General features: G+C 43.1%; 2 protein-coding genes; one reads left to right on the forward strand and one right to left on the reverse strand.

The window, feature by feature from the left end:
- Position 1: 1 nt before the first annotated feature.
- GSTUM_00011849001 (uncharacterized protein) lies at positions 2-2,908 on the forward strand (the record flags this gene model as incomplete). XM_002842183.2 has 5 exons in its annotated part: positions 2-259; positions 318-1,351; positions 1,409-1,607; positions 1,662-2,162; positions 2,215-2,908. 5 exons carry the CDS (start codon positions 2-4, stop codon positions 2,227-2,229), a joined length of 2,007 nt encoding a protein of 668 aa, XP_002842229.1. The 3' UTR covers positions 2,230-2,908.
- Positions 2,909-12,920: 10,012 nt separating this feature from the next.
- GSTUM_00011850001 (uncharacterized protein) lies at positions 12,921-15,011 on the reverse strand (the record flags this gene model as incomplete). Its single annotated transcript, XM_002842184.1, has 4 exons — positions 12,921-13,146; positions 13,393-13,658; positions 13,716-14,534; positions 14,607-15,011. 4 exons carry the CDS (start codon positions 15,009-15,011, stop codon positions 12,921-12,923), a joined length of 1,716 nt encoding a protein of 571 aa, XP_002842230.1.
- Between the last annotated feature and the right edge of the window lie 1,765 nt (positions 15,012-16,776).

A 16,776-nucleotide genomic window follows, 5' to 3' on the forward strand; every position in this document is an offset into this window, starting at 1 on the left:
TATGTACAACGAGGACGAAATCCTGTTCGCTAGAACAATGGCTGGTGTCTTTAAGAACATCCACTACTTGTGTTCTAGGAATCGCTCGCAGACGTGGGGTACGGATGCTTGGAAAAAGGTGGTTGTTTGTGTCGTTAGTGATGGCCGTGGTAAAATTAATCCTAGGACGCGGAGTGTTCTGGCGGGTATGGGATGTTACCAGGAGGGCATCGCTAAACAGAAGGTTAACGACAAGGAAGTTACGGCTCATATCTACGAGGTTTGCTCAACAACGATTTGCCGGTGGTTAATATTCTTGGCTAATATACAACTCGTAGTACACCACTCAAGTTGGTATCGATCTTAAAGGAGATCTGGTAAAGCTTACTCCAAACGGGAAGCAAGGGCCAGTTCAAATGCTCTTTTGCTTAAAAGAACGAAATCAGAAAAAGATCAACTCGCATCGTTGGTTTTTCCAAGCTTTCGGCCAAGTCCTTGACCCGAATGTTTGTGTTCTCATTGATGCGGGAACTAAACCTGGCGGGTCGAGTATCTATCACCTATGGAAGGCCTTCGACATCAATCCCCAGTGCGCAGGTGCTTGTGGTGAAATCAAGGCCATGTTGGGACCGGGAGGCAAATATTTGCTCAATCCACTTGTTGCGACTCAAAACTTCGAGTACAAGATGTCCAATATTCTCGACAAACCATTGGAGAGTGTGTTTGGGTTTATCAGTGTGCTCCCCGGTGCTTTCTCCGCCTATAGATATACGGCGCTACAGAACGACGCACAGGATGAAGGTCCTTTGGAGAAATACTTTAAGGGAGAGAAGATGCATGGTGGTGACGCTGGTATCTTCACTGCCAATATGTATCTTGCTGAGGACCGTATTCTCTGTTTTGAGCTTGTGGCTAAGCGGAAGGCGAACTGGGTCTTGCAGTACGTCAAATCGTCAAGTGCCGAGACGGACGTGCCGGACGAAATGTCGGAGTTGATTTTACAGCGAAGGCGTTGGCTCAATGGTTCATTCTTCGCTGCCGTTTATGCTCTAGTGCACATGTTTGATATCTGGAGAAGTGACCACTCGATGATGCGGAAATTGATGTTCCACGTTGAGTTCTTCTACCAGACAATATCTATGTTATTCTCGTGGTTCGCTATCGGCAACTTTTTTCTGGTTTTTAGGATTTTAACAGTCAGTTTGGCGGACCCGGCTCTCAATTTTCCACCCGGCAATGTGCTCAGTATTGTGTTTGAATGGTTGTATCTTGGGACTCTCCTCACCTGTTTCGTTCTGTCACTCGGAAACACTCCGCAAGGAACTAAGAAGCTTTATATGACTATTGTCATCTTCTGGGCTGTTCTCATGGTGTATGTCTCCTCTGGTTGATTCCGGGTAGCCTAAGGGCCTTGCTAATCTCACGGCAGGTATCTATTGTTTGCTGCCGTCTTCATCTCCGTCAAATCTGTTACGAAGGAATTAGCAGATAATGGGGGTAAATTCTCGGCCAGCAGTATCTTTCAGAACCAGTTATTTAGAGATTTGTTGATTTCGCTGTCGTCAACGTACTTGCTTTACTTTGTGGCTTCGTTCATGTTCTTTGAGCCATGGCATATGTTCACCAGTGTAAGTTCATCCGGTCACCGAAAGCTTAGGATTGTCCGATTAACCAGGGCTTAGTTTGTCCAGTACCTCCTCCTCTCACCTTCTTACATCAATGTCCTGAACGTCTATGCCTTCTGCAACACCCACGATATCTCCTGGGGTACCAAAGGGCCTGACGTGCCCCCACCCATCAAAAACGGAGCGGTAAAAACAGTTGACGGAAAAGCCGACATGAATGTCCCAACAGACGACAAAGATCTTGACGAGCAGTACGAAGCTGAAATCAAAGTCCTCGCCGAAAAGTTTGTGCCCGAGCCGGAAAAGCCAAATGAATCACAGATCCAAAAGGATTACTATGCTGGTGTGCGTTCCTGCGTCGTGCTTGTGTGGATGTTTTCGAACTTTGCCCTCGCTGCGACGATCTTGAACAGTGCCGGTCTCGATAGGATTAGTCTGGATGACGAGAAGAGCGAGAAGGAGAGAAGCAAGATTTATCTTGCGATTGTGCTTTGGACCGTGGCCGCGTTGTCGGCGTTTAGGTTTTTGGGAGCTTCTTGGTTTTTGATTATTCGGATGGTGGGCACTTTCTTGTTGGTTTCGCAGGCAGGTTTGCTAACTTGGGGACTAGTTCCGCGGTGTATAATCTCCCTCTTCAGATACCTAGATTCTCTGAGCAGGAGGAAGGACATGATAAATAGGAGGAGAAACGGTATCGCATCGTTAATTCAATTCAATGCACATCATGCCGCACCATACCCTCCCCTTCCGTCCGCCCTGCTCATCCACCCTCGCCCGTTAGCTCTATGATGCCGCCACGATACGGTACCATCACGACATCAATGTATTACATTAAAAAGATTACGACCGTTTTCTCCCTTTTTTTATTCCCTTTTTTCGATGCCCCATTTATCTCTTTTCTTGTTTGTACTTGGCATTTTTATTTTTTTCGCCCTGCCTCTTTCGGCTATTACATTACAATATAGTACATACCCAACCTATGTAAATATCATAAACGGTATGTGTCGTATGATGTTCCGCACATTGGTCATTGAAGAAGGGGAGGAGGGGATGAGAGGAGCATAGCATAGCCGTCATGCAGCGCTGCTTGCTTGCGCAATCCTAGCAGGGTTAGTGAGAAGCCGGAGCATGCGGTATCACCTACTCGATGCCGGGGCTCTGGTGACACGTGATGGGAAGGGAGATTCAACTCAACGGGTTGGGTGGCGAGTGGGGAGTTATGTAAGTTGTATCGTAGCATAGGCATAACACCGGTAAGAGGGTGGATGCCAGGGAGATTAAGAATGGTAGGATCTGGCCCGGACCGGACCAGTGAATATATGATATCCGTGGTATAATACAGTACACGGCCGCCGGCCTTTCCAGTCCTATCCAGCCACCCGGTTTGGTCTGGAAGGTGACTTTGTGTATATTGGCCGTTATATCTTGAGTATTTGTCCACGTCGGGTCCTCACCCATCCCGAAGGCCGACCTCGGCCTCTATTTCTTTGTGGGAGTAAAGTATGATGCTATCGTGGTTAGGTTTCCTTTCCTTCCCCCCCCACTACCTAATCACACATTGAGTATCACACCGATCGTAGATCACGAGCAGGTTTTAGGAAATCCCCTTTCGAGAGCGGTCTGTGGAGTAGCGGGGTAGCATACGGGTAGTAGTCTACTACGAGTACTGAGTACTAGTACTACGGTCAAAGCTCAATGCGAAGCAGAACCCCGAGAGAATACCCCATTGACAGAACTAGAGAATACGGTACGCCCCTATCAGCATTGCTCAACTCGGCTAAGAAAGCGGAGGAACGAACGAACGAATGAATGAACAATCAACAATCTATGATGGCTTCAACCACTTCCAGCCCCCACACCCAGCCTCTTAACCGGACAAACCCCGCAGAAGGCTGGACCAATCCGAGTGACCAGTTATGACCAACCAGTACCGTACTACCGCGTCCGTAAATTCTCGTATTGTATGATACAATAATATTGTTACCTTCATTGTACGGTACAGTACAGTGTCACACCCCAGGAACAATAGCGCCGACAATAGACCTCTGTGCTCCTCCGTGCCCTTCTCCCAACTTCTAGCCTAACATTCCGCGAGCAAAGTTCGTCTGAATACCCCCCCCCCCCCCACTTTCCAACAAATCCCGCATCCTTGGTGATGCGTGGTTACACCTTTTTTATAAGCCGCCTCATCACAGTGTGCCGCTTATCCGTACGGTTGGAGGTTGGATATGGTTCTCTCGGGGTTTTATGGGTTCGAGAGAATCGGCTGGCCCCATAATCGTCGATCTCCTCCTCCCTGGTCCGGTCAGCTCAGTGGAGGGTCTGAATGTACGATGAAAATCTGGGGGGAGGGGGGGTGTTCAAACTTTGACCCTCCTGCTGGGGAGTAAACGGAGAACCATTTTGGAGAAGGTGGGGTTTGTACAAGCTTGATCTGAAGCCTAACACTTTTGTATTGTATGGGGGATTACCACTAAAGGTCTCCGGCTTCAACTCGGCTGCGAGTACTATTATCATAGTACAGAAGGGTGAATTTGTCCCTAATACCATATATCTTTAGCTTTTGAACGATGGCATTCTTGCGGCCTATGGTGGCCAACCTCCTTTCCCTCCCGAATACAACTGTCCTTGCATGATGGACTGCTTAGGCTGCCACGTTTACAACAAGTTTTGTCCTCTCTTGTGATACAGTGCTTTCCAAATTACCGTCTACAGTACAGCACTGTACTGTACTGTACACAGCTCTCCACCAAATACACTAATTGATATTTCTTCAGAAATCCCTCTTGTTGGGCTAACCGGAAGCACTGAGCCAGATTGTTTTTTTCTTTTTTCTTTTTTCTTTTTCTTTGTGTACTATCCTTAGACTAAGTTTGAATACCGACACAGGCACCAAAAACCCACAGCTCGCCCATATTCCCGCCTGCTCCTTCGCCCGAAATCCCTCGGCTTACTTGATACTACTCGTACTATACTATACTAGCGCACTAGAATAGTGGCTTCCATCTAGCCGGACTCCCGCCATACAACCGTTGGAATTCAAAGACCACTTGGCGTGAATATTGGATCGTCAAGAACCCGCAACTCCTCTTCAAGAAGCGGCGAAAAGACAGACCCTGAGGCAAGAGGCCCTGGCGCCCCACTCGCTCATCCATCGATCTGCCCTGCCTTGTTTTCCTCTCTCATGGACGGTATCATAGCTGGAAGGTTCGATTGCATCGGATCAACGCATGTTAGTGGGGGAGTGTTTTCTTTCTCGGAAGGGTTTCTTCCTGGTCGGGCACTTCTGCACTTTTGTTTCTTTCCTCTGTTTTGCCTTTTGATCTCTTCCGGCGAGGTAGGATTATGGACGGAATATTTACTAATCTGTGATACCTTCCTCCATTGCGGTGACACTGCTTATTATATTATTTATATAAATTTGAGCCTGTCTCAGTAGAAAACCCACTCTCGGGCCACAACCACAAATAATTTATTTAAGCTTAGCCAACTAGCTAGACATCTAGAGTATATGTTCAGTAGCTCAGAAAATATTATTTGTCACCTAATGACCTCTGTAGCACATTTTATGCAGGAAAAACTGAAATTTTGAGATTTTCACTTTTTGCCATGTAAAATAAGTTTTGCTCTCTGGGATTCTTGTGGTCAAAGAATTATTACAAAAAGTTTATTCCTTGCTGCACTATTTCTGTTTCATGTTGGTTGCATATGTTTTCAATAATTGTATTTCTAATGCTACTGTTACATGTGACAATTATAGATTGTGCTTATATAATATGAGTGATATGTTATGATGGATGTAGTATTAGTTAAACTACAGTGAAAATGTAATAAAAGATATTGTTTTACTATGAGTATTAACTTAATGATCAATTAAACATTTACTCAAAGTTAATTTAACTTTTGTAGATATGATAATTCATGTCAAATTACCATAATACTACTTGCTTTCTGTAACAGAATTACCTGAGTGAATGATAGCTTGGTGATAGAGATCCAACAACCCTTTACGACAGCTACAACAATGTCAGAGCTATTGATATCATCAAATGAGTCAGCCTCCAGCTATAATTCAATTGTAAATGAAGAATATGCATGGGAAAATGAGACAGAGATTGAGTATAAATCTGAGTATGAAGAGATGGAAAGCATACATGATATGTATACTATCCAATTATAAAAAGCGATTTTATACAGAAAACAAAGTCTTTAATCCTAGTTGCATTATTTATTACTAACTAATATAATGATTTAGGAGATGAAAGTTGTAAATCCAATCAAAAGAGGATTAAAGAGTATATTAAACAGATGTACTTAGAGCAACTAGGTAAGTATAGAGTTCACCTTTCTAAGATTAATGAGGCTTGTTCCTGCAAGAGAGAATGTCATAAACATGCCTCTTATATGCAATGGTTCACTTGAATGAATGCTAATTGTACTATGGAAACAAAGCAGTATAAGCTGCTAGCAAGTTGTCTTATGGCTAGTACTATGACATTTGTAAAGCTGCATGGAACTAGGAAATACAATAAGAGATCCTGTCTAGAGATGGAAGATGGTGAAATAGATTTAAGTAAGCGTATGTGCTGAAATAAGTATGTAATCCTCTGTGTTGGTCAAGTGTACTGTTCTTTTTTTTGCTGGTACTAGATTTTAGGCAAGTATCAAGTACGTGGATTATTAGGCTACTTGAAGTTAGGTAAGTCAATATGCACTTCAATCCATAAGCATACCACACAGCCCTCGAATAGAGGCTTCACTAAGGAAGCCAAGGATTGTATGGAATCATTCCTTTCGCAGCTTGAAAATAATTATGGTGAGCCGGTAGCTACTAGGTCCTATAAGCAATATAAACAGGATGGGACTATAATTACCAGAGTAGAGCTGGATAATCAATATTTACTTCCTTCCTTTTATTATTTACGTATTCTGCATGCTGAACTGAAAAAAACAAGTTTAGTAGGACAGTCTATATCGCTTGCCAGCTTTGACTGATATTGGAAGAGAAGTAAAAGATTCAAGAAGATGTGTATCCGAACCTCTGCTAAAGACATTTGTGATCATTGTACAATTCTAAAAGGAAAGCTCCACTCTCCTGAGGGAACTAACAGAATGCAAGGTGAGATTGCATATAATGAGAAGCTAATATAAACTCAAAAGGAACTTGATCAGCATCATAAGGAATATTGAAGGTGTAGAGACTTTTATGAGGCTACTATCTTACAAGCAATATGCTATCTAAAGGATACAACTTGCTATTCATTTGACTTCTAGCAGGTAGTTGAGATACCAAAGCTCCCTTAACAGCCTGGTCAATGGTACTTCTTTTCACCTTTTAAGTTGTATTCATTTGGAATTGTCGATGAGAATAAGAAACATAATTAGCATCACCATCTACTATATACTGAGGCACAACAACCAAAAGGCCCAAATCAGGTAGTATCTCTCCTTCACTATTATTTAATATCTGGAGGTAAGATGAAGCTCCATATATATCTTTGGGCAGATAATTGTAGAGGCCAAAATAAGAACAAGACAATGACAGCGTATCTCTGCTAGTTAGTCCAACAGGAGTAGACAGACAGTGTAGAACTCTGCTTTCAAGTTAAAGGTCACACTAGAAACTCAGTAGATTGTGAATTTGGAACAGCTAAGTACAATGCTTCAAGAAAGAATATCTAGACTCCATAGGACTATAGTGCAGCTGTGGCAAGTTCTACCTCCAATGATATGATTAAACCAGTTAATCTCTTTGATGATGGAGCAGATCATGGGGTATTCTTTGATTGGGAAGAATCACTTAATTTACTCTTCAAGCCACTAAAAGGAATTTAAGGCTTCCATAACTTCCTTTTTCTTAAGGAATTCCCAGATACCATAATGGCAAAGAATCTTCCACTAGATGAGTGGAAGCGATTTGATCTTACTAAGTCAGGGATAACATTGGAACAAATGAGTACTTTGGCACTAAGAGAGCTGGAGCCAATTGGTTTGCACCTTGAAAAGCGGTTTGATATATGGAGTAAGTACAGCTCTTATGCTCCAGAGCATATTCAATCTACATGACTATATACCAAGCCCTCACATGATATTATTCAACAAGCTCAGTTAGTCAAAGTTGGAAGAATCAAGCAATAAGGTAATATAACTACATTCCACTCAGAGCCAACTACCAGAACCATAGAAGACATAGGAGATAAGCACAATGATAAAGCAGCTGTTTCAAGTATAGAAGGTGAGAGTTTAACTAATATTCCAAAGAGAAGAGGCCGTCCACCTGGGTCTAAAAATAAGAAGGCAAGGAAAAGTATGTAGTTTAGTTGGTTTTAAAATGTTTAAGTTCATAGAATTGTAGCGGAAGTGTTAAACTAAATTGTACAGCATTCAAATAAATTATTGAATTTTTTTAAGTGTATAGTAGTAGTTTAAAGTTTGTGTTATTATAAAACTAATGCTATCTCAAAATATTTTTTGCGGGTCACTCTGGTTGCCATGTACTTTTCTGCTAATAACAACTTTATCCGAGAGTGGGTTTTCTACTAAGACAGGCTCTAATAGCAATTACCATCGAGACTTAGCAAAAGCGTGCCCCCTCAATATACGAGTGCTTTTCATATTGAGCTCATATTCTCATTTACGGTTATTATTTATTGTATCATAAGGTCGTGCAGATCATTCAAAAAAAAATTCAATATTATGCCTCTCTTATTTGTTTTTGTTTTTTTTTCACTTCATTACTGTGGCAGACAATGTTGGACTGGCATTTTTCACATACAAGTATCATGCCGGTACAGTACAGTACAGTATGAGTACAGTCGTGTCTGTAAAGTCTTCATCCCCCAGTGCGGCAATGGTGTGTCCTCCATCTCCACAATAACCGCCTCTACTATGAGGTTAGGAATACCAGAACCTGATACCTAGGAACCACCCTAAGTAGGATAATCCTACTCGGAATCGGAATCTCTGGTCTCCAACACCCCCCTCCGGCTCCCTTACGGAGCCCGCGTGTCATCATATATATTAATCTCTGTTGCGTCCTGTGACTATATTACCACAGAATTGAAGGTGTTAGAATAACACCATATACATCGTCGCCGTCCATCCGACCAGATACTGTTCGCAGGATATATGAGAGGAGACTTTCGGCTAGGCTTGGGAAGTAGAACAGAGTAATTCTGTCAACTACACAGAGAGTTACTTGGCTTCAAAGACATGACACGTTTGGTATGGACCACAAGTAACAGGACGATTTCGCACAAAGAGATGGTATCAAATGGTAAAGAATCTCTACTAGAGACCAATACATTTACATCCACCAAAAGAGTCTAGAATTCCAAAAGACACTACCAAAGAAGCTAACAAACTTCACAGAGTGTTGCAACTGGGTTTCGGAATATATCGTAGCCATAGGGTGATTCTCAATACTACAATGGTTACTGAAACCTACTACCCGGAGAGCAACCAAGGGTTGCCGACTGAGGGATTTATTACCAATCTGGTGGAATAGCTTCCTGCAAGTTAATAGGAAGTTATCTAAAGAAAATCTCTTCGTTGGGTATGGAGGTATGGAGTTACAAAGGATCGAAGTCAGACAACCTACAATGGTTGTAATGACGACCACTTTTGCAGATATAGTCATGGATAAAACTGATCATTTTATCAATGGCGAAGACAATTGGAGCCAACTCAGTTCGACTTAAGAACTAGGCCATAAGTCTAAAGACTCTGCTAATCGGGATATTACTATTGGGGACAGCATGCTTTCTAAGAAGACATATTGTAATTACCAAAGAGGGTGTAATAGTTTTCAGGGTCCACAGGTATTCGCACCTTGGAAGAAAACTCAACGTCGTGAATAAATGATTGATGAAGTACATAGTTGTATGATAAATAAATGTAGTCCGCGAACACTCAGACGCGGAATATAAATATCGAAGTGCCTCCCAAACTTTAGACATCATCAAGCAATGGAGAAGCGACCTTAACAATATAATATTGTTTTTACGATTCTACCTTACTTTACCTATTCTACTTCACTCCTAGTAGTCATAAATGAAATGAGCAAAGTCTGAGCCTTCCTAGACAATCTCCATCTACAGAAACAAATCTCGATTGGCCTTGACAACTTTGAAGTCTATCAAGTTGCCTCTGCCTAACACATGACCCCCCCACATATCTGAAGAGCTAGAGAAGACCAAAATAAGGAAATTTATGTCCTGTATAAACATACTGATATGGGGTATAATAAAATTTCTAAGGTTATGGATATCTCTAAGGCAACTGTTTAATCAGTAGTCAAAAGAGCTGAATCAAGAGATAGAAATACCCATGATACCCCCAGATCTGAAAAACCAACAACAATGACTCCTCAAAAAAGAAAGATAATGGAGTCTATTATCAATGCCGAGCCTCATTTAGCATTACACAACATTACCAAAAAAGCGAATATTGGTCTGGGAAAGACATCTGTGGATAAGATCATATCAGAAGCTGGTTTTAAGCTTCTGATACCTAGAAAAAAACCTTTTTGGAGGAAAGGACAGAAGGAGAAGAGAGGAATTGGAGGGATGCATGGAATTGGGTTGTTTTTGTGGATGAAGCCACCATTATCTATGATCCAAATCCTACTAGCAGGAAGGTCAGAGTTAGACCTAGTGAAGAGCTGGAAGAAAAAAACTTGAAGCCTAGCTTTAAGTCTGGAAGGACTAGTATTAGGGTCTATGCTGCAATTATGAAGGGTGACAGGACTGAGTTAATTCTTGTGAGGAAGAGGGGGGAGGAAGAAAAGACCAGCAAAAGAGACAGACTTGGCCTCAATTTCCACTAATATACAACTGAAATCCACCAGCCATACCTCATCCCTTTTATAGAAGGTCTGGATAGACCTTCTGACAACATCTACCTAGCAGCAGACAATGCCTCCTGGCATGGTAGTGTCACAAATGTGGCTTGGCGAGGAAAAGGTTTTCACGTAACACATGGTTATGAGTTACAGGTATGTTATTGTTTCACACATATGACTCATTCGAGTCATATGATTTGTTATGTGTGGGATTTGTAATGCTTTCACACATGGCTCAAATATGAGTCATGGGACGAGCACCTGACGAGTATGCCTTGCGAGTGTGCCTTGTGGGTAGGCCTTGCGCATATGATTTATGTTTCGCACATGCTCTCATTATGAGGTCATAGCTTTCACGCATATGACTCAGTCGAGTCATATGATTTGTTTATTGTGTTATGATTGGTTTATGAGTTTTTGCACATGACCTCACTATAAGGTCATGGGTTTTGAGCATGTGACCATCTTGGTCACATGACTAGTTTGTTATGATTTAGTTTCGCACATATGACCACTTTGGGTCACATGACTATGGGCAGGAAGAACACTATATAAGGAGGCCGATGCGGCTGAGTAGGATAGGTTCTTCATGCTTTGTTCTAAGTACTTTTCCTACTTATTACTTTAACGAATATAAAACACCTTACAATCTTTATCTTTATTGCAATGTTATTGTTACGCCAAGGAAAGTTCGTCACGAAGAAGAGTTAAAGAAAGCTTATGATAGGCATTCCCGATAGAAGACAAAGGTCTTGTACTATCGGTAACATAGGCAGAGGCCTAGTGCTATCGTAAGACTAAGGAAAGAAATGGAAGGAGAAGGAAAGTATCGTTTCCCGCCGCCAAGAACTAACTATCCAAGGAGGAATCATTACAGGTGGTGAGGAAAACAGAAAATTGCAGTCAAACTGTGGTTATCAAAAATTGCCTTGACCACTCAACTCACCAGATCTCAATCCTATTGAGAACACTTGGGCTCTGCTCAAAAGAGTCCTCAGAAATCGATTCTCCAGGTTGGATAGGAGGCCTCACAGTGCTGCTGAATTATTTCAGGCAGCAAAGGAGGAATGAGATTTAATTTCCCAAGAGAAGTTGGATGGATGGATAGATAGGATGCCTGAGAGAATACAGGCTGTACTAGATGCAGATGGTGGTCATACAAAGTGGTAATAATATTTTCTTAAGGCTTATTAGTTCTATTCATATACTTTTCTTAATTGAGTTGTTTGAATTTTTTTTCAATTTTCCATGGAGAGGTGTTGTGGTTGTGTGGTTGCGCTGCCGGGGTATGAAGACTTTACGGACACGACTGTACACACATAGATAGACTCGTTCAGGAGGAAAGGGAAGGGTTTCTAGTCAACAGTACTTGCCGTTGTCAGTAGAGTACAGTAGTACTCTCCACTGGCGCACGTCGCTAAGTTGGCCATATGATAAAAACATCTAGTGCTTTAGACTATCATACGGTACTTGGTTCTTGCTACTGTGCTATTTCCATCTCATCGCCAAGACACAAGTTGTCTCATTACCTCATAATCTCAATTGACGACACTCACTGTCACCTGTTGTAATATGACTTCCAAATATGCATTGGTTTTGTCATTGACTATGACATAATATTTTGATATGGGTTCATTAAGTGGTTGAGCTCATTACACGGTTGACTAGAGCAGAGATTACTCAGCAACTCTACCATTGTACTAGTTTAGTTTCCTCACTTGCATTTCCTTTCTCTTTACTACTACATTATGTAGTATTGTTGTCGTTTATTTTTTCTTTTCTCTTGCGCAAAGTGCATGTCATGAGTGATTGTAGTGTGCTCTCCTGTAGCATAAATAGGGCCCTATGCCCCCCCCCCCGGTAGAGCATCAATCTAGTAAGAAGTACAACTTCAATCGAGAATTACATCACCCACTGACACTCAGCGAGTGATATACCGTGACACTAATAGCTACATACATTGTATGATACCCCATTCTTCACCGTTTGGAATAATGCCCCAAGAGATGAATCCCTCCGTTTCCGTGTCCGTCTACCCAGGTTCATTCAAGCATTTGCTTGATTACGTATGATACCTATTTATCGCCCTGTCATCACTGCTCCTGAACTTGCCTTGTGCGTTGTGCTCGCGTTTTTCTCTCACTTCCTTTTTGACGCCAAGTTGGTATCATACCAGTGCTTCACTGGCATGGGATTGGAGTTGGATAGGCTGCGGGGCTGGAATGTGTAGATTTTTTATCTTCACGGGGCTGTCGATCGGAATAATAGTGGGGCTGGCGGTTGTGCGCAGTAACTTATGATACCAAAATTCTAGAAACAAAAAAAAAAATCCAAGCTAGGTGGCTGGACAGACATTAATTTTTTCGCGCATATCATCACTCGACGATCTCTTCACGGGTTCCTTTTTGAAGACTCGTATTGGTATTATTTACGCAGGTAAGGTAAAAAAGATAAATATTTACACGATTATTACATTATACAGCTGTAGCTTTTCGTTTGGCGACCTTACCAGGGAGCGCGCCGGACTTCGGTGGCGCGTAGGTCATCCTCCCTTTGCTCATGTCCTTGGCTTCATCAGGATGCGTGTCTACTCTAGGCGGTGTGTCGAAGCCGAAACTTTTTGCGACTTTGGCAACGTCTAGTTTTGAGTAGTCGAATATGGAAGGGAGGGCGTGTAGGGCATAGTTTTTAAGGTATGATCTGGGAGTGTATGTCAGCGGAAGAGAGCTAGGCATGTATATAGTTGGCAAAAAGCAAGAGATAAGAGGAGATAAGGGGGTAGATCAGAGCATTTGCTTATTTTGGAAGTAATCGTATGGCGGGGTCTTAATCCGCTTCATCAACACGGACCAATTTTTTCTCATCATGTAGGCCTCCACGGAAAGAAAAACGTAGGAAATATGGAGATAGGCAGATGGGTAAATGGAAATCAAGCAGTAGACAAACCTGAAGGCATCTTTCGCCAAACAATGTAGTTGGTAGTCCTTCGATACTAGCTTCTCAAGCTGACTCTGGATATTCACCAACTGTTTCGACGAATACTCAAACTCTTCAGTTTCTACCTTCGCTTCTTTTAGATATTCGACAAACGCTTGTTCGTTAGGTAGTAGAAACAACACACTTCGGGCCCCAACAGAACGGCCTAAACGACCGATATACTCTTGTGGATCCTCCGGAGGGTCGTACTGGACTATCCAGTCTACGGCAGGGATCTATTAAAGGATGTTAGCAAGGAAGCGAGGTCCAAACATCAAAGGAAATAAAGTTACCTCAGAACCGCAAAACATAGCATCTGTACAAATAAGAACACCTTCCCGGGCTTCTTTGAACCTCGAATAGCTACTTGCTCGTTGCTGTGTTGACTGTTTCGCATGAACTTGGCAGGTTTTCAACTCAAGGGTCGACAAAAGATCCGCATGGTTTCGGGCAGCAGCTGTTGATGAGAAGACAACAATAATCTTCTTTCGTGAAAACTTCTTCAGGAAAGAGTGAAGAAGCAGGAAGCGCTTCTCTGGCTCCAACAGAACATACCCCTGTACCTGACCCTCAACAGGTTCCGACTGTTGCTCGGATTGATCATCGGCCCGTATCCGGTGTGGGGACCTGAAATGTAAGGTCTCAACAACAGTTTCATCGATAGTCTCAGCGGAGAACAATGCTGTGCTCCTCTTCCTGGGAAGAACCTTGTTAATATTGGCCAAGATATCGTGTACCCCTGCCGTTTTCGCAATCCGTTCCGCATCATCAACGACAAGATTCTTGAGATTTCGGATCACGAAAGCAGAAGTAGTGCTGAGGTGCTCCAAGAGTCGGCGAGGAGTGGCTATCAAGATATTTACCCCGTTCGCCAGCCTCTCGACCTCGGGACGAATGTTTGACCCGTCGGTTACAATACCAAGAGTCTGAGGCGCATTGGAGAGAAGTTCTGATGCGATCCCGTGTAGCCGAAGCGCAGATTCACGGGTCGGGGTCAGGATGATAGCGATAGTGCCCTTACGTGGCTTCACATTGCGGGATATAGCCAAGGAGATAATTGATGCAACTACAGCGAGTGTTTTCCCACTGCCAGGTTTGGATAACGCTATGACCTACCAAATGCGTGAGCGGCGCCGGTGAAGTGGGGGTTGGCGAAAAAGTTAGAGGGGAAACTTCCAACTCACATCTCTTCCAGCCAACAGTAGAGGCATGGTTTTACGTTGGATGCTAGTGAGCTCTTTCAAGCCCATAGAAGATATCGAACTGAGTATTTCGGTCGGTAGGTTCAAATCTGTAAAGACTTTGTTGTCTCGAATAGGGGTATCATCTTCACCCCCAGAACCTTGAACATCGCCATCTTCATCAGTACCAGAGTCCAACTCGTCCTGGCCATTTGTCTGTTGCTTGGAATGAGGCCGTGCTCTTGGTGTTCTCTCTGGTAATTTCGATTGGGGTTTTGATGAATTCTTGACCCTTTTCACTCCGGAGGAGTTTGAAGTGCCAACTGCGGGGCCTGTTTTTGACGACTTCTCGCCCTGCCCTCTCTCCACCCGTTTCCTCTTCTTTACTGAGTTAACTGATCCGCCCATTGAGCAAAATATGATTGAGTAGAGGGAGGATGAGGATGAGAGGGTTTAGAGGATGAAGAGAAGGAGGAGTAATTTCTTTCACGACAGATTGACCAACCTTTTCTTTTTCTTTTATTCTTTAGAAAGATTTGCGTGAGGTCTTGGCAAGCGAAAGGAAACCCCAGCCCTAGAGCCGAGGACAGATTGGTGGATGGGGTTAAATCCGGTCGGGCATCAACCGTATCACCCTTTTGGGGAGCTTCCACTGTCCTACAAGTAAATATTACAGAACGCTTGGATTAACTAGGATAAAATGCTTTACGGAATTTGGGAGGATGGAAAGCATTGACATCGATTCCTGGGCGGGTGCAGAGAATATTCCTGGCCAGTCGTGTTACAGTTGGTGTGAGAGTTGTGTGAGTGTGCCTGAGAATTGGGAGGGGAGTTGCGGCAGATCAGTTTCATTTTTAGCTCATGGTGCTCAATTCTAATAGTGTGGCGGTCACCTTTCATTTGGGCCAGCGACGGCCAACTGAGGCTGGAGACCAGTCGATCCAATCGATAAGTTAAACATTTGGAGGCTGGTTCGATGTGGTGCGAGTGCTGCCGCTTTGTCACCATTACTCGAGCACGAGTATTATACAGTGCTCGAGTAGCTCTTTCTTTGAATCTAGCTGAGAGGGGTGTGTGCCATTATGATAGGCCGACCAGAAACGAGTACTCTGGGCCAGGCTCTATGAGCACGATGGATGTGGTCTTCATTTCTCTGGTCTCTCTACTCAGCACTCGAGTACCGGTACTGGCACGGTACTGGATTGCTGCGAGGACGAGAAAAGTAGCGCTACGTAAAAAAAAAGGAAATTTAAATGCACCCCTTCTGCTCCGCTGATTTTTCTTTTTTCTTTTTTAGACACAAAGAAGGTTCCTTCTGACGTCGAGATGATCATGCGGGCCCAAGACATCTTCTGTTGCTCGAGTACGAGTACTTGTACTCAGTGAGGTATGAGAATCTGTTATTTATCTGGTCCCTTTCTTTCTCGTTTCTCTAACTAAACCCATAAACTTCCCCAGTCCTGACACCGGTACCACAGTATCAAAACGTGATCGCCGCTGTTCTCGCCTCTTTGCGAGTACCGTAGAGTAGGCTTTGCTGCTTTGCTTTTAGTCTACGAGCCCGTCATCACATCCACGGTGACCTTTTTTTTTTTTTTTTTTTTTTGTCAATCTCACACACCGTCCCCGTCGGACCCGAAAAATCATCATCGGCAGACCCCTTTCATAAACGGGATACACACATCGACTGTTACGGTTCGCGCTCTTCCCCCATTTCCGTACTCGTACAGTGTTTCTGTCCATTTTATTATGTCAAAATTATATGGAGAAGACTCTCTCCCATTACCGGTAAATTTATCATCTAATCTTTTTGCTCCCTGTGTGAAAACGGGGGGGGAGGGTACAAGCATAGAACTTGTGGTCCATTTTACTCCTGCCAGCAACCATTGTTTTTTTTTTCCGTTGTCTTCGTTTGTACTTTTTTGTATAGTACTCTATATTGTGTGCGGTACTTACACAAAGTTGATGGCGTTTACCGGTATAGGTGAAACGAAAGTACTTCTATTGAGGGAACGAACAAGATTCACGAATACATTAGTATTCCAGAACATCGACAACGATAATAAGGCTTCATCTTTGTTTATCCGTCATCATCACTTCACAGCAGGGGATTTCGCTCTGTAACCATCAATAATTGCTCTGTGCACAGCCCTCTGGCTCGCGCGACCCTTGC

Source organism: Tuber melanosporum, assembly GCF_000151645.1.
Source record: "Tuber melanosporum whole genome shotgun sequence assembly, scaffold_91, strain Mel28".
In the NCBI taxonomy this organism is placed as follows: domain Eukaryota; kingdom Fungi; phylum Ascomycota; class Pezizomycetes; order Pezizales; family Tuberaceae; genus Tuber; species Tuber melanosporum.